The sequence below is a fragment of the Mus musculus genome, chromosome 8 (assembly GCF_000001635.26).
Source record: "Mus musculus strain C57BL/6J chromosome 8, GRCm38.p6 C57BL/6J".
NCBI lineage: Eukaryota > Metazoa > Chordata > Mammalia > Rodentia > Muridae > Mus > Mus musculus.
Window position 1 is genome coordinate 88,692,177 of NC_000074.6, and position 18,745 is coordinate 88,710,921.

Genomic DNA, 18,745 nt, shown 5'->3' on the forward strand with positions numbered 1-18,745 from the left:
AGCAATTTCCTGTTTGAGAGTTACATCCAAACAGACTACCTCCGTGTAGACTGGCAACCCGGAGCTAGCGAGCTCTTTAGCTGTGCTCCCCTGAGATACCTGTTGTTTTGGCTCTAAATTTAACCGCAGTCTATAAGTATGCTCTCCAATGGCCCACTAGCCAATCTCTCCTCTGTCAGTTATCCATTCAAAATGACAGAATGACTTTCCATCCTTTGTCTCTTCCCAAGCTTTTTTTCTCCTTGATTTTTTTTTTTTAAACATTTTCCCGTGATTCCCAGGCTGGCTTTGAATGCGATCTTCCTGCCACAGACTTCCTCCTTGCTCGGATGTGTACTGCCATGCCAACATTGGCCACCCCTCTGCTCTAAGTCCTCTGTGACTTCCCATCTAGGGCAGAGTAAAGTCAAGGTCTCCTTCTAGGGTTCTCTTTGTCACGGAACACCATATTCCCTACAGTATTCCTCTGCTGAGGTCTTCTTTGCTGCTTCCAGACACACACAGCTGTCTGATTATTCCTATGGTGCCACTATTCTCCGTGGTGTATTTGTGCCTATTTCCTTGGGGATTTTATAATCACCTCCTTGAGGAAATCTTTCCTTGAACAATATGCCCCTCCCCTCCAACCCTCACCCCCGCCTGTCTCAGGGTCTTCTCAGTGTGGACTCTTTGGGTGCAGTTGCCTCTTTCTTCTTGATAGAGAGTTTAGATCTTGACTATCCCTCCAAGTCTCGTGTTTTAAAGACCTAATTGCCAATCTGTGGTTTACTGAGATGTGGTGGAGCCTTTAAGGGCTGGAGCCTAATAGGAGGTCTTCTGGTCATTTGGGGTTCTTCGTGTCTCTTTTGCTTCTTGACTTCCACAAGGGAAGCAACTGCCATCCTATAATAGTTTGATACCACGCCTCAAAGCACCAGATCAAAGCACCCATGAAGCTCCTGAGCCAACAGCGACGCTTCTTGCTTACAAGTTAATTTTCTCCTGTATTCTGTCACAGCAACAGAAGGCTGACATACTCTCCCTGGAATAGCCGCTGCTTGAGAGCCCCACAGGGCACACAGTACATAATAGGCACCCAGTTTTTAATAACTAAGTGAAGAGCTCACCCAGCCTGTTGCCTGCATGTATATGTGGGCAGTCCTGCATATCTGGCACCCTCAGAGTTCAGAAGAAGGCGTCAGACACCCCTAAAACTGGAGTCACAGGTGGTTGTGACCCAGTAGGAATTGAACCTGGGTCTTCTGAAAGAGCAGCAAATGCTTTTTTTTTTTTTTTTTTTTTTTTTTTTTTTAATGGGAGCAGAAACCAAAGCAGGTTCCACTATAGCCTCCTTCACAAAGGAGGGTGGCTGCACTGGACATGAGACCGTGTGTGCACTGCCCCAGATGGGTTCCAGATGTGGCACTAATGTGTCGGAGAGGAGCACTAAGCCTTTTTCCTCTGTGCTTTAGGCTAGGCCACAGAAATCACTCATCATTGAGAATAATACTGATAACCACTCAAAGCGGAGAGCGGTGGCTCATCTGGGCTAGCTTCAAGATGATTAAAGCTATGCTTTTTATCTCATTGAAAAGAGCTTTCTGGTGGTCAGAGTGAAAGCGTCCAGATGGAATGATCAGGTGTACCAGGAGTCCCTTCTCCAGAGGCAAGTACCTCGGTGACAGAGGGGACTCAGAGGGTGCTCCTCACCCACGATCAAGACACCATGGAAGGCTTCTGTGGAGAAAGCGATGGTACCCTATCCTCACCTGCCGGGATATCTGGTCTACATAGCTTTTGTGACTCAGGGCCACGGATTGGTGGGAACACAGCAAGAACCATAGAAGCTGAATGTGTGACTGGAAGTCACCATTCACTGGGGGGAGGTGCGGGGGTGGGGGGAAGGAGAGGCAGTGGGGCAGGGACACCAGATGTCCACTTTGGATTGTGTTAAGTACAGATGTGGAGTAAGCAGAAAAATATAAAATAAACACAGGACTTGGTGAGGCCTGGGGTAGCCCCCCTGGGAGGTTCAGAACAAACAGGGTCTATGACAGGGGCATGCCAGCACCACTAAGAAATGTTTCCTTCAGTACCCACTGTGAGTCACTCAATAGCTCCTAAAAGGCTATCTGGATGCAGTCTAGAGAGGGCTGCACCCAATTCAATAGCCATGCATTGGGGGTGGGGGGAGTCCTACACATATAGTAAGGGGATTAGGTGAGACAGCTTGGGATCACACAACCAGGCTAAAAACCCTTCCTGCTGCTCTAGGCACAAGGACCCACCTGGCCCTGATGCAGCATGCTATGGTGACAGCGCGTTCCCCTTCTCAGTTCTTTCAACATGCCGTGCACTTCCTGTTCCCTTTGGGGTGTTCCCTCAGCCCCTGCTGACATTCATCATTGCTCTCTTACTTTGCAGGAGCCCTTCTCAGGCTGCTTCGGAGTGCACCTCTCCCTTCTCAGAGTTCTTAGACTGTTCTTCTCCTAACTGTAACTGAGCTGTCAACACGGAACACGGAACACGGGGGGTGGGGGGTGGGGGGTGGGGGCAGTACTCTTCTCCCCTTCCCCAGGAAGGCAGATCAGGCATTCCTGTTCTCTACTTAGATGTGTTTCCTGGTAGCTGCTCAGCTACTTAACCTGATCTGCATGGAGCCAAGCCCAGGTTGGGTGGGACAGGCTGAGGGCAGGGAAGCAAGAGGTTATCAATGGGGTCTGGAGTCATCTGAAAAGATGGCTGGTAGAGTTTGCACTTGGGCTGGGCCTTACTTGAAGGGAAGATTGTGGAGGCCTAGGAAGCACTTTAGTCAGAGATACCACTTAAACTCAGGCGAAGAAACAGCTGTGTAACTGAGGGAAACTATTTTCCCTCTCTGGACCTTAATCTCCCTTCCATAAAACAAGACACCGGAAAGATGAAGAACTGCAAATAGTATCTAGTATGACAATAACATCATTTTTGTGTGTCAGACCATGGCGGCTATTTTATCTCTTGAGCCTGAACGCACAGCTTCAGCATCGTTCTAGGCAGCTCAGTTCTAGGCAGCCAGTACCGACTGACCTGGAATGGCGACTAAGAAGAGCCTGCAAGTAAGGTTTGGATGAGCTGGTGATCTTGGATGAAGTCAGGCCCTTATCCTGATTCAGTGAGCATGTGTCAGCGGGGGTGGGGGTGGGGATAAGTGAGGTACATGGTTACTGATAGTGCAGTGGCAAACCCTACTGAAGCAGAGCATTCAACTATACAAGATGTCACTATCAGAAAGGACATAAAGATGCTTCAGCCAGGAGCGGCAAATCACATCTCCAGGAGCCTAAGGACAATGAGCATGAGAGAAAGGATCTGAGGAGAGAAAACAGAGTGGGGGAAGGACTCTGACAATCTGGAGAAAATAAGTCTGCTTGACCCACTAAAAGATTCCCAAGTCTACTTCCTCAACTCTGTCCTCTTCCTTGTTGGATGGGGCCAAGCAAAATGTTCTCCCACACAGCCAGATTGGATCTCTGAATCATGCCAGTGTCATGGGAGAATCCAGATCTATAGGGGAATGTTGTTGTCTAAGGCCACTGTGTGTCACTATTGATTTATATCATGTGGCTAGAGCTTGGGAAATTGGGAACAGGATATATGTATACCAGTGAAAGACAGGAAAGAGTTGAGGCTTCAGTTTTCAGAAGATACCAATTTCATCATGGTTGATTTCAGCAGGGAGAGGAGTTGTGAGTTAATACTGTTAGCAATCACCCATGTGTCTGTCTGCTTCTGTGTTAGTGGTTTTCATTGTTTGGATTTTCAGAAACATGGTAGTCTTCACTGGGGAAATTTGTGTCATGATTAAACACACACACACACACACACACACACACACACACACACACACACACACACACCCCTCCTTCTCAGTATTAATCACCTTCTCCCATAATTAGTAGTTAAAATGTCAAAGGAGAAGGAATTAATTAAGAGAACTATCCAGTGAAGCAAGTCATGTGCTGCCAGGCTCTGGGGCTGATTATAAAAAGAGTTTCTTTAAATATTTTGAACACTTTTGGGAGTCAGAATCCTTCCGTCTAATTGAAAGATCCTTCATTATACCCTTAATTCTGGCTGGTGGCCAGGGATGCAGTCCCGGGTAAGGTAGAGGGTGGAAAGCCTTTCTTTATCCTTAGGAGACTCTCTCCACCCTTGGAGAGGATGGCCACAGAAGTTTAAAAAAACAGCAGGTGTCCCAGACGCCATCTGAGGACAGAAAGAGCTTCAGTTTGTACAGAGTCTACTGTTAGGAGATACTATATAGCATTTCACAATAATCCGGTAAAACAGGTGGTACTAACACCTCCGTTCTACAGACGAGGAAATTGAGGCTTAGGATGGTTGGGAGTTCCCCGTGTTACATGTTGACAAACTGAGAAAGAAAACATTGACTCTAGGTGTAATTCTAAGCTTTGTTCTTTCAATGGAATTCTGAAAATTATTCTCAGTTCTTCTCTGGATCGCTTCCCACCCTAGTTTTGACAGCTAAGCCAAGAGACAAGACCCGCGCAAGGAGGGTGGAGCTAAGAGCACAGCGCCCCGCCCAGGCGTGGTTTCAGCCAATGGTGACATGACACTGGCGGCCTTTCGCCCAATCAGCCATCGCTCCTCGCCCCCACCCTTTCTCCTCTGCCCCGCCCCTTCGCTTTCCCTTTGCCTCCACCGAGCTTGACCGAGCGGAAAGTCCCTTCAGCCAGCACCCTGCCAGCAGCCATTGGAGGAAGGTCTGTTACAAGAAAACCCAATCAGAGCGCACGCAGGGTCGGATCTCTGAATACGATTGGCTAGCGCGGCATCTACCCTCTCCGCCTCCGCTCCTCCCTCCCCGCGGGCAGTTCGGAGGCGGGGCAGGTGGGGGCGGGCCCAGGTAGCAGGTTCGGCTGCGCGGGGGCCCGCGCGCCTGAGGTAAATACTGGGGTGGTGGGTGTGGGGCGCCCGGCCGGCCCGGGACGCTGGTTCTGAAGCCCGGGGCTGCGGCGCTGAGCGGCGGCCGAGGCGGGTGAGTGTGCGCGGCCGCGCGGCTGACGCTAGGTCCCCAGTGTTCCTGCTCTGCCTCAGGCGCCCTGAAGCGCGGAGGCGACCGTCGGGCCTCAGCGCCCGCCCGTTAGCTGCCCCGGGCCGACGAGCTTCTGACGTCAACCGCGGTTGTCACCTCCAGCCTGCCCGAGGGCTCCCGACTCGCGGGACTCCTGCACCACAGGGCTTGGGTAGGAGCAGTGCAGGACTCCGTCTTTCTCTCTGGCCCGCCGTCGTGGACAGATGGGGAAACTGAGGCCGGGACCCTGCCTGGCTCCCAACGGCTGCAGGAGGCAGGGAGAATCTCGGGTTATGGTACCTCACGTCTGTGCTGTTTTGTGGGGTGTTGGTGGCTCCGCTCCCGGAAGAGCAGTCTGGCCTCGCTAATGGCGTGTTCTGCTTTTTCTTTCAGTTTCTCTGGTCTGGAGGGAGGGGGGAGGAGAGAGGATGGTTTTGCACAGTTGTGTAGTTGGAAGGTGCATCCTGTTGAGACAGGTACCTTGTTTTTCCTTTTATTATTATGGTCAGCCTTGGAGGAGACCGCCAAGTCGCGAATGATCATGGTCTGGAACTGAGTTCATCTGGGTCAGCTGCCAGGTTATTCATGTCCTTGGCATCTTTTTCTATTCCACCCCTTGGCATTTGCATGTTTTAGGGGTTTGTCATCCTCTAGCCACCAAGCCTTGCAATCTCCCAACCCCCACTATCCCCGCCACCTTCCTCTTTTTGATTTTCCCTGGAAAGTTGTCTCCTTAGAGGAGCATTCATTCATACCTTGCTGTGGTGTGTGTGTGTGTGTGTGTGTGTGTGTCTGTGTGTGTCTGTGTTGGGGCTAATCAGGGATTCCTAATAAGATTGCTCATTTTTGTAATCATTGGCTCCAGAGAAGAATGCAGGCATCAAGAGGGCGTGCATTCAAACATCAGTCTCTTGCACACCCCCTCATACCTCAAGTAGGTTGAATGGCCCCAAGAATTTAGCCTGCTGCTCCCCGCTGGGTAGTGGGTGGATTTGCACTAGAACAGTATTGAAGGAAAGTGATTTGCTGGAAATTCTTAGTGAAGTTCATGTAATTTGAATGTTGACAGTACCCAGAACATTCTCTAATGTTCTGCTGCAAAATTTTAAGGTATTCTTTAAAAAAAAAAAAAAAAGCCTTGTTTGGACTGGAAACTTTTGAGATGAGCTGATAAGACCAGGAACTTGTTATGTAAAAATGACATATTAAACAGAAGATACCTAAACTGTGGTTAAGTGATTTAAGGAAGTCTTTAATACATGAAGAAAGAGCAGTAATTATCCTGCCCATCAATCTATACTTAGTGTTTTGCTCCTGGTGTTTATACTGTCATCTTACATTTTTAGTTTCAAATGAAGCTCCAAACAACCTGGTTTCATAATTGTGACATTTCACCTTACTTGTTTCTACTTATATGGATAGTAGCATAGTATAAAATTGATTGTGATTTTTTTCCCCAGAGAATTAATGATATTTTAGGCAAACATCATGTTTCTCTATTTCTTGACTCTTATTTTTAACATAGTAGAAACTTCTGGTCACTTAAATAGGACAAGGAAATAGCATTTTGGCTTCCACCATTACAATCTAAGCTAATCAAGTTTTCTGGTCTAGTCCCTGGAAAGACAAGGAGTGGGGAAGTCACATTTTTAGAGCCCAGTGGTTAGGTTTAACTCACAAGAGACAGCATTGTTCCTGTCTTCCTGATGTGACTGCAGATGCAAGAGCCAGACTTTTTTTTTTTTTCCAGACTTTTTTATTAAATAAACCTTTTAAGTCCCACTTGGTTTTGTGACTGTATCCTCGTGTCACAAATTATTCTGGTCTTGAAATCTCTGTATTTCTATTTACTGTTTAGGCATGTAATGACTTGTTCTTTTAGTAAGAGTTGTTTTTTCTTAAGTTAGTCATTCTAACTGACTGAAAGCATTTGGAGAAGATGTGGCTCTTTTCTTGCATATCCATGCCAGCCTGCTTACCTCTTTACCATTTGTGATTTGAGCAGTATTTAGTATTGTAATTTCTATTGTGATTTAGAAAGCTTTCTGTGGTGTTTTAGAACAAGGAGGCTACCTCAGAAGAGCCAGATGTGATTGAATTACACCTGTCTTTGTGAGTGTCTTGGGGATGGTACATCTTGATCACTTGAGCATCCAGATGTTTTAGTCTAGAAAAATTACATTATCGCTTTTATGTAGCTGGTGACCATTCATATTGTGATTCTTAAAACCTGGTAATTCTGATCATTAATATTTGTTGTAGGACTTGCATCCTGTTCATCTTATCATTTCATTCACTGGAAATTGTTCAACATTTATTTTTTTAACCCTCATTTAGTTTAATAATTTTTATCTTAACATAATGGAACCCTCCTTTACTCAGCATTCAGGCCGACAACTTGCTCATAAGCAGATAGATTCTTTTTTGTTCCCTCGTCTCCAGTGTCCCCAAGAAAGGCCTCCTTTCATCTTTGTGTCATGCTGAACAGTTTGAGGCTACATTGTTGTGGTCCAGCTCTTTGATACTCTTCTTTCAGTATTTCAGTAATTAATCAAAATATACACAATTACTGTTACCCAGTCAGACATGGGACAATGTTTAGATGAGTTGTTCCTGATATATTCACCTTCACAATGATTCCATTTGCCAAGTAACTCGAGAGTATAGTTGAAAATCTCCCCCTTCATACTCTCTCTCTCCTCATTACTGTGAACTTGTTGTCTAATAGCAGTCATGACCTGCACTTAAAGCGGAAGCTGAATGGGTGGAAAGCAGACATCAGCCCTTAAAGTGTGTAGTTTTCAGGGTCTACTGACTGTATCAGAATATTGAACGTGATCTGGAAAAAGCTCACGATGTGATTTTGATGTTTCTCTTTGTAGAGTCTTGAGACAGTTCTTATTGCTTGGGGTTCTAAGGCTTTATTTAACTACTGTGCAGATCCCAGAGGAGTGAGAATGTTGGTATTATATTCATTACTACAGGAAGAGAAAAGATGGTTAGGATATTTCTGTTGTGATGCTGATGTTTTGAGATGATAAATGATCATTTGGTTTTTCATCAGGTATGTGTGTAGAAAGAGACAAAGTTCTCTATTCTATTTTATTATTTGTAATAAAGGAAATTAATTTTAATGTGTTTCAAACATACTTTTTTCTTTTTATACATTTTATTTATTCTCGTTTTTATATGCACTAGTGTTTTACCTGCATGTGTGTCTGTGTGAGGGTGTCAAATCCTGGGGTTACAGATAGTTGTGAGCTTCAATGTGGGTGCTGGGAATTGAATCTGAGTCCTCTGGAATTGTAGTCAGTGCTCTTAACTGCTGAACCATCTCTCCAACCCCCTGAATCTTATTCTTGATATATTCCTTTTAAAAGCGGGAAGGTTCACACGTCTCTTTCTCTTTGGATAATACTTTAAAAAATATTTTATAATGTTTGTTTTGACTATTTTAGTTGTCTGTTGTACCTATTCTATTACTGAATATAAACTCAGGTTCACTTGTGCAACAAGTTGCATTCATCATTCTTTGTCTAGTTCATTTAAAAAATATTCTTGAAAAGTTCTGTTTATTGCCATAGACCTTTTTACAAACCAAGCAGTTATATAATTCTTAAAACTGTGTACTATCTTTTGAGATCAAATTCATTTAAATATAATGTCCTGAAACATATACAATTATTTTGTTTTGATAATGTTTCATTAACACTAATTTTTTTAAACTTCAAATTGTGGCATTAGTTGTTAAGTTAGAGAGAGTTAATAGAATAGGCAGGTACCAATTTACCATCTAAAGATACCCAGTTTTAGAAATTTTAGAAATAAAAAGAATTATTTTAAAAATAAAATAGCTATGAAATGTTTTTGGTCAAAAATTTTGAAATGCATTTTAAAGAGACCCCAAACAATAACTTGCTGCTTTTTGACTACCTGAACCTGGGAGCAGTCTTAAAACCTCTTTGTAATAAGGCCTTGTGTACCTTTGTGTTCAGTACCTCTCTAGAATTTGTCTATTCCTCTTTATTTGTGTTGCTTTGCCTTTTTCAGACACACAAACATAGCTCATCACCTCACTTCTTAGAACTGTTTAGAAGCAGTAAATTGGAAAGCAAGAACATCACAAAAACAGTCACAGGCTGACTGCAGGAAACCACAGAAAATGGCTGATTTCAAGAGAGACATTTAAGTATATACTGTGATTTCTATAAAACAGGCAAGAGAGCCAGAGAACAGGATGAAAAGCTTTATGACAAAGTAATAAACAGCTTTTTATATTGAGACTCACTAATAATAATTTATATTCCTAATGATACCTAAGTGATCAAGAAAAAGGTAATTTCCTTAATGCTGACATAATAGCATTTTAGTAAAAAAGCCAAACACTTTATCTTGGTTCCTCAGAGGCATAGAGACATATTAAGGGGTTGTGTAGCTTCTTGGGTGTCCTCTTGAGGGATTTTGTTTACATGGGGCTAAGATTGAGGTATCTACAGGTGTGTTATGTAAGTAGCAGATATAAATTGATTCCTTTTCTGTTGAAGTAGACAGTGCCCTCAAGTGGAATTAAAGAGCACATTACAAAAGGAAGCAGGAAGAGGAGCCGCTCCTGCTGCCGCTGCTGCCTCCAGCCTCACCAAGTGTGCAGGTGCTTCAGGTGGCAGTGGTTTGGAGGAGTGCCTGCCTTATCCTGTCTTGGGTGACCAGAGTCTCTCATTTGGGCTTGCAAAAGGACAGACTTGTGAAAATGATGGGATACTTCTAAGAGATATGTTACTCTTGTGTGTGGAACATAGCAATGTTGCTTTATTATTGAGTCAAATAATACCATTTCTGCTTTAGTTCTAAGAGTATTTGATTTAAATTGCAAGAATTAAATGGATACATATGATAGCTTTATTAATTACTACCTTTAGCCACAGGGATGGAGATGGATACCTCTGTCTCAAAGAAGGATAAAACAACCACATTCTTGTGACAGAGATACATGGAACTATTCTTTTCAGAAAGATAATTAATAATGAAGCCCTTAATTTGAAAGGATATAATTGTGTTTTTAAAAATTTGTTCTCTAGCAGTGAGCTCCTATGTCATGGATTCTGAACTGGCTTATAATATCTGGCATGGATTCCTTTTAGCAGAGCAGGCCTCAAATCCGATAGAGCATGGTTGCTTGATCCCATTGCAGCCCTGCCACTAGTGGCTCCTGGTGAGTTAGTATTGTACTTCACAGGGTTCAAATATGTATGTAATATGTTTTGGTTACTCTTGCCTCACCTTATTTTCCTTCCACTCCATCATACTCCCTCCCTACAGGTCCCCTTACCACATTCATGTCTTTTTTCTTTTATGACCCATTAAGCTTAATGAAGGCCACCTGTTGAGCCTAGTTGGTCTCAGTGGTGGATACATATCTAAAGACGATGATTTTCTCTTCCCCAGGATCACCTAGTAGCCAATAGTTTAGCAAGGATGTACCCACGAGCCCCTACCTAATCCATGACTAGTTATTGACATGTCCAGTCTTACATGGGCCCAATAAGCAATCACAGCTGCTGTGAGTTCATGATTGCAGTGGCTGTGTTATGGCCAGAAGATAGTGTTTTGCTCTTATTTTCCCTATCTTCCAGGTTTTATATTCTCCACCCGAGACTCCACCCCATTCTGCAACATTGCCTGAACCTTAGAGGGAGTAGTATAAGTGTTCTGCTTAGAGCCGAGCACTCAAGCTGTTCCCCTTTTCTCAGAACCTTGGACACTGCTGTTCATTGTGGGGAAAAAAAAGGCCTCTCTGATTAAGACTGATAATGTGGCTATAACCAGAGATGTTTAGAAGGCAGTTGGACACCATGCCAATTTAGGTAAACAACAGTATTAAGTTAAACCCTAAGCCGTGAGTTTCTGAACTTGTTTATAATACCTGGCATTGATTCCTTCTAGCCAGAGCAGGCCTCAAATCCAATAGAGTGTGGCTGGTTGATCCCATCACAGTCTTGCTACTAGTAGGCATGTTGGGTTAACTTGCTTGCTGGGTTACTGTTGTAGTTCTGGGGTTCACAGCTGGGTAAGACGGCTGATGTCCTACTCTCCCCAGTGTACATAGCATCTTTCAACACTGAAAGCTAGTTAGCAGGGGGGAAGTATCTGTCTCAGCTCTAGCTTGGTTTCTCTATATCTTACAGCTAAGGAGTATGTTGTCTTCAGCAATAGAATCTCACCATCTAGTTCTGATGGCAACCAAGAGGATTGGCAACAATCTGTATTGTCTTGGGGGCCTTTAGGACCTGCCTGCCTGACAAGGAGGGTATCCCATACCTGCCACTGGGAATTTTGTTTTAACAACCATGGCTTCTGGGATCAGCAGTCTAGCTAAGCAGGAATCTTCCTTCTAACTCTAATTTTCTTTCAACTTTATATTTTTAAATTGGCTTACAAAATAGTGGATTTTAGACTGTCAGGATGGCTTAGTAGGTAAAGGTATTTGCTGTCAAGCCTGACGACCTGAGCTCGATCCCTTAGAGCTGACATGGTAGATGGAGAGAACCAGTTCCTACATGTTGACCTTGTACCTTTCATGTGCACTGTGGTATTCATGTGTAGGATACTTTGCCAAACAAAGGATAACTTTGCCTTGTTCCTGATTTTAGGAGAATTGCTTTAGGTTTTTCTTTAGCATGATGTTGGCTATAGACCTGTCATATACAGCATTTGAAATTATATAGTTTAAAGTCATCAATTAGAGTAGGCTTTAAAATGAGGCTACAGAATTGTGTAATTATTTTTGTAACAGTTTTAAATGAAAAATTGAAGCTGGAAAGTAATCACTTGTATATTCTTTTTTAATACATAGTTAAAACTGTGACACAAACTCCACAATTTATTGATATAAAAATCTCTAATTCAGTATTATTATCCTATAGTCATATGTCATTATTACATAGTCCAAATTTCGAGGCTATAAACCATTTTCAAATATTATTTATATACTTAGGTTATAATATTCATGTTTATTAATTGTAAGAAGTTAAATAGTAGTTATAATTAATATAGTTAACATCTCCCTGTCTAAGCACAAAATATACAAGATTATGGTAATGAAAGTGAGGAGGCCTAAAGAGATGGGTTAGCAATTAAGAGTATATACTGCTCTTCCAGAGTACCTGAATTCAGTACTCATGGTAGGTAGCTCACAACTACCTATCAATTCAGCTCCAGAGGATCCAACCATCCTTTCTTATGGCTTCCTGGAATACCTATACACACGTGGCATATAATCACACAGATACAGAATATACACATGTAAATAAAATGTATAAAAATAAAATTGAGTCAGATAAAACATAAATGAATTGTAGATGAAGCTTCCGAATGTAATATTGTCATATTTTTATTGATAAAAGATGTTCAGTACTATAATATGTAACTTTCTACTTAAGTTACATGCTTAGAAATAATAGCCTTTTTAATTAATAAGATTATGCATGTTTTCTCAAAACACTATGTCTTATGCGTTCAAGTAAGACAGAAATGCTACTTTATAGTTTAAAAACATCTCAACTGGGCAGTAGTGGCCCACACTTTTAATCTCATTACTCAGGAGGCAGAGGCAGGTGGATCTCTGTGTTCAAGGCTAGCCTGGTTTACAGAGCAAGTTCTAGGACAGTAAGGGCTATACAGAAAAACCCAGTCTTAAAAAACTAAGACCAAAGCAACCAACCAAACAAAAAACTGAAAGGAAAAAAAAATCTCAGAGATTGTGATTTTATAATTTTGAAATAGTCATTATTGTTAATGTCTGCAAATGCTTTGCTACTGGCTTTCTTAAAATCCAGTTATAGTAGACACAGTCACATGCTTTTAGCTCTTTGAGATATGTATATGTGTGTGTGTGTGTGTGTGTGTGTGTGTATGTGTATAAATGTGATTTAAAAAATCTTAAGCTTTAATTTAAGGTTGTATTGAATGGAGTCTAAAGTTTGCTTTGCTTGTTTGCCAGGCACTTTGAATTGCTGTCTTTTTACAACATGGATGCCAGGTTGCTAAAATCTTGCTTTGGGACTTACAGCGAGTTCATTTTTTTGGATTTTATGACAGATTTACTAGTGGCTCCTTTTTGCCAGTCAATGTTCTGAAAGTTACTGTCACAATGAGTTCAGGCCTGTGGAGCCAAGAGAAAGTTACTTCACCCTACTGGGAAGAACGGATTTTTTATCTGCTTCTTCAAGAATGCAGTGTAACAGACAAACAAACTCAGAAGCTGCTGAAAGTACCCAAAGGGAGTATAGGACAGTACATCCAAGACCGTTCTGTGGGGCATTCAAGAGTTCCTTCCACAAAAGGCAAGAAAAATCAGATTGGATTAAAAATCTTGGAGCAACCGCATGCAGTTCTGTTTGTTGATGAAAAGGATGTTGTAGAAATAAATGAAAAATTCACAGAGTTACTGTTGGCAATTACCAACTGTGAGGAGAGGCTCAGCCTATTTAGAAACAGACTCCGACTAAGTAAAGGCCTCCAGGTAGACGTGGGCAGTCCTGTGAAAGTACAGCTGCGATCTGGGGAAGAGAAATTTCCAGGAGTTGTACGCTTCAGAGGACCTTTATTAGCGGAGAGGACGGTGTCGGGGATTTTCTTTGGAGTAGAATTATTGGTAAGTTTGAAAAGACATTTTAGTGTTTTTGTGAGTGTGTGTGTGTTGTGTGAGCACATACATATTTCCCCCTTTTGTATGCAGTATATTTTTTATACTCATGATCCTTAGGATCAATGGTTTTTGTTTGTTTTTGGTGTACTTCTCAGGATAGACCCCAGGACCCTCTACCACTGATCTATATCTCAGCCCCAAGGTTTATTTAATAATAAACTGAGAGGATATAAAGTCAGTGCTTGAATTTTTAATTTTAACTTAAAATACTAATTTTAACTTAAAAATTGTCTCTTATGATAGGAATATATAAGTCATTATTCTGGATTTCCATATCTAAGAAGTTTTAAATTACCTTATATTAAAAGTTAACTCTGGGGCTGGAGAGATGGCTCAGCCGTTAAAGACTAGGCTCACAACCAAAAAGTTAACTCTGCCAATTCTAATTAAATACTTCAAAAATTGTGAAATATCTTGTGATGTCTGTCATTTACAGGGTTCTCAGTTCCTTGTGTATGCTATTAAGTATAACAGTTTTAAGGCAAGAGTTTTGAAATATATTGTAGCAATTTCAGTTTTATTATACTTCTTCCTGACTTTTATAAACTGCCTTGGAATTTATTTCTGTTGGAAACATACCAAAAATTTTTTTTGAGTATTTCCAAACTGAGTATTGGTTCTCATCAGTGCCACACTCTGACATTCTTGTGAGTAGAAGGTTTTATTTGCTTCTTGATTGGTTTTTCAGCAGTGAGATAGTTAGGTTTTGACAGCCAGGTATGGCTTATACTAGCAGGGTTGCCATGCTACGTAACCAGCCTATACCCAGCTCTTTGAATCTGTCTCCCCTCTGTGAAGTGCTTATAGCACATGACTTGGGGTGTGTCTAGGGCACACTCATACAGTGGATGGCACACAGCTCTTTTTCAGTAAATGGAGCAAATGCTGCTTTTTGCTTAAGGTAGAACGACAAAAATTATGGTAGAAGTCTACTGTAAATTTCAGTCTAACTCTTTCACAAAAGAATTATGATTTGAAACGATGAGGTAATTTCACTGTCAGATACAGCTTTATTTGTTAAATGTCCTAAACCCAACTGCAACTGTTAGTCATGGTATTTCTTATTATGTGTATAATTTAGAGTTTTCCCAAAGTAATTATCCTGTAACCACTTTAATGGATAATCTTTCTATATATTTTTCTATATCTCTTTAGGAAGAAGGTCGTGGTCAAGGTTTCACGGATGGGGTATATCAAGGGAAGCAGCTTTTCCAGTGTGATGAGGACTGTGGCGTGTTTGTTGCATTGGACAAACTAGAACTTATAGAAGATGATGACAATGGATTGGAAAGTGATTTTGCAGGCCCAGGAGATACAATGCAGGTTGAACCTCCCCCTTTGGAAATAAACTCCAGAGTTTCTTTGAAGGTTGGAGAAAGTACAGAATCTGGAACAGTAATATTCTGTGATGTTTTACCAGGAAAAGAGAGTCTAGGATATTTTGTTGGTGTGGACATGGTAAGAAAATTTTGGATTGTATTATTGTGAATATATGTATTAGTTTCATTGCCAATTTAGGTTTAAATTGAATATTTAAAATGAATTAAGGTACAGCACTTTAAAGAAGACAGTTCAGTTTATCTTTGGTCCAGGAACATTGAAATAGGACATATGAGCAGACACAGAATGCATGTGCTACATCCTTTTCCAGTTTTAATAAATTGGGAGAATGTCCTCAGTCTTTAAATTTTCCTTATTATAATTGACCAGTAGACAAAAACAAAAATCAAACCAAAGCAAACTAATAAAAGGAACTGACAGTTTCCTGACCAAGCCCAAATGTATGACACTGTATTTTCCTTTAATTTAAAAAGATTTTTTGTACATGCTTTGTATATATTTAATAAAGTTTTATTGATCTTTCTGATAATAATGAAAGTAAAAAGTCATTAATAAAAAGTACCTAGGGAAAAAACTGCACTGCATTTGAGTAGATGGAGTATTCCCATATGATTTGTACTGTTTAAAACTGTTTTCTTATTGTGGTCAGATATGGCTAATAGAAGAATGTGTCCAACTTAAGTATAGTTAGAGAACAGTTCAGTGGCATTTGGTATGTTCTCATTATGCCTTTTCCATGGTCTGTCTGCTGGACTTTTCTATCATCTCACGGGGAACTCTGTTCTTATTAAATACATTCTGGCCAGGTTGTCCATGCCTGTTAGCTACACTCTTAGTACCAGTCTGCAGGCACCTCAGTGAGGTCATACACTCACCTTTTCTGTTCGAGTCACTCATTTTTATTACTGAATAGTCATACTTGTTAATAATGGATACATTCCAGCCACATACTGAATTAACTTGTGGCACTAAGAGAGTGAGAAGAAAGAGGTTGAGAACGTTTTTATTATAGATTGAAAATATGGGCAAAAGTTCATTATGGATAGAGATTTCTTTATAATATCAACTCCAGGATGTATTAGGAGAGGTTATGAACAGTGGGCTCATACAGTGGACTAGTTTTAGTAATCATTTTTATTTATTCAGAAATACTGTAAAGAAATGAAAGTCAGGCATGGTGGCACACACCTTTAATCCCAGCACTCGGGAGGCAGAGGCAGGTGGATTTCTGAGTTCGAGGCCAGCCTGGTCTACAAAGTGAGTTCCAGGACAGCCAGGGCTACACAGAGAAACCCTGTCTCGAAAAAGCAAAAACAAAAACAAACAAACAAACAAACAAAAAAGAAATGGTAGGGCACAAATGTTTCTAGCATGTTCTTGTTACTTTGTACTTAGAAATTGTGTTGGATGCTCACCAGTTAGGTATAAAATAAAAACTTGCTAGACTCTTACTATGTGAGATTAGAGCCAGAGTGAGACCTGTGGGTTTCTCAGAATTGCTAATAATTAAAACCAGTATTCTTTAAATGTGAGTTTAGTGTTTCAGAGGAGAAATTGTGGGCTGGGCAGAGAGAAGGTTGCAGAAAGCAGGCCAATAATCTTTGGACTCAGTCTCCATATAGATTCTTTGGCCCAGGTTTTCATTGTGACAGGAGCTGTTTGGATCCTCTCCTCCCTCGATGGTAGCCTAGGGGATCATCTTGTTTAGCTCACGCAGGCTGTCTTAAGGCTTGCCTGCCAGGTCCACCCATGTTTTGTCCATCACCATTTGACTTATGCAAGAGTCACTTCCAAACACTGTCATTAGGCTTATTGAGAAGTTCTTCAACTGCAACTTTTCTCATGCCTTTTTGTTTCCAGGGACACTTTACACATGCACTTCTGCTCAGAGCAGTTGTTTCACTGGCTCATCTGTCCGTACCTCTTCAACAACCCACGTGGCTGGTGTCACAGTAGAATATAACTTAGAAAAATCTCCATTTTGGGGAAAGTCTTGTATACCTACAAATGACAAAAGAATTCTGAGGGCTGGAGAGATGGCTCAGCGGTTAGGAGCACTGGCTGCACTTGCAGGGGTCCTGAGTTCCAGAGCATCTATGTGGTGGCTTCCAGCCACCTATAAAGGATCTAGTGCCCTTTTCTAGCATTTAGGTGTATATGTAGCAGAGCACTCATCCATGTAAAGAATTCTGGAGTAACTTACCATTCTGCTATAGAAAGTCATACAGTAATTCAGATGAGCAAAGTGTCCAAGGATATAAATGTGTGATTAACTTTTAAGGGTAGGTTTCTGAGTTAAATAATGCATTCCTAGTGAATTTTCATATGCAAACAATGTCACTTTAAACCTCAGGTGGTGTTATTAATACAGATTAAAGTATGAAAAATACTTTAAACTATTTTTCTGTGTGTTTTCTATAACATTATTATTGTTGTTGTTATTATAAAACCTAGTTACTTTAGCAGCTATTTCTAATATAACCTTTCTTTTGGGCAAAGTAGTTAAAGGTTCTCAATGTAAAATAATTTAGAAGATTCTTCTGTAAGAAATGGAGATGTTCATATTTACATTTAATTGAGGAGGGCTTAAAGGCTTCCTTTGTATGTCATTTCTAGGATAACCCTATTGGCAACTGGGATGGAAGGTTTGATGGAGTACAGCTCTGTAGTTTTGCAAGTGTTGAAAGTACAATTCTCCTGCACATCAATGACATCATCCCAGGTATGTCTCCTTTATGTATTCAGAAGACAGTTTCTAACGTGTGTTTTGTTATGAGAATGGAAATATATTCTTTAAGATAGGTCTTTTGAAATTGGGTTTTATAAGGCAGAATTGTCAATAAATAGAATATCCTTTATTTACCTCAAACAAAAGCAATAAAGGTTATTTCTAAAAGTAGTATTTCTAAAAGTACTGAGTGAAGTTTATAAATTATCTGTTACATTGTTGTCTCCTAGGCATTCTAATAGAGAAAAAAAACCCCTTTCTTATAATTGGAAGGTTCAAAAATACAAAAACTGCTGCCTGTTGGAGCAAGAGTTGAAAGTAGGATCCTGTAAAGAGAAATTGGTTACCTCATCTACACTCCACAGTAGATTCAGGATTCTTGTTAAATGATGGCTGAAGTTCTTTTTGTTTTAAGATGGCATTATGATGGATCATGCTCCATGACAGTGGTCAGAAACATTACATAATTTTATTATATATTATTATTATATATATCATTATAGAAGTAATAATCAGGACGAACAAGATATCTCAGTGGGTAAAGGCAGTTAACATTTATTTCTGGGGATGGAACCCAGAGTCTTACACGTGTGGTACAGGTGGAAACGCAGTCAAAGTCTTTACCTCTGAGATAAAGCACAGCCTGTGAAGTTAACACCAAATGAGAAAGCCACCACCACCACCACCACCACCACCACCACCACCACCACCACCAAAAACCTCTGCAAAGCTTCAGAATCTTTAATTTTGTTTCAAGTAAGTGTCTCCCTTGGCTGCTATGAGATAATTGGCAGTGGTAGCAACACCAGCCCCGGCTGTTAGAATTCCCAGTGGTAGGCTAGTTCAGTAGAGCCAAGAGAGGCAGGCATTCAGAGATGGGGACAATAGTGAATGTTTTGTAACTATGAATAGCAGGAAT

General features: G+C 41.1%; 1 protein-coding gene across 21 annotated transcripts in view; it reads left to right on the forward strand.

Annotated features, from left to right (window-relative positions):
- The first annotated feature begins 4,701 nt into the window (after window positions 1-4,701).
- Window positions 4,702-18,745, forward strand: part of Cyld (CYLD lysine 63 deubiquitinase) — a 55,069-nt gene continuing 41,025 nt past the window's right edge. For 2 of the 21 annotated variants that reach the window (XM_017312989.2, XM_030243810.1), the window contains exons 1-5: window positions 4,915-5,225; window positions 10,129-10,262; window positions 13,050-13,703; window positions 14,913-15,215; window positions 17,715-17,820. In XM_017312989.2, the coding sequence (XP_017168478.1) occupies window positions 13,200-13,703; window positions 14,913-15,215; window positions 17,715-17,820 (913 nt within the window). In that variant the 5' untranslated portion in view covers window positions 4,915-5,225; window positions 10,129-10,262; window positions 13,050-13,199. Of the gene's footprint in view, window positions 4,743-4,824; window positions 5,350-10,128; window positions 10,263-13,049; window positions 13,704-14,912; window positions 15,216-17,714; window positions 17,821-18,745 lie in introns of those variants that run through there. The other 19 variants (XM_011248524.2, XM_030243808.1, NM_001128170.2 and 16 more) reach the window with 16 other exon arrangements.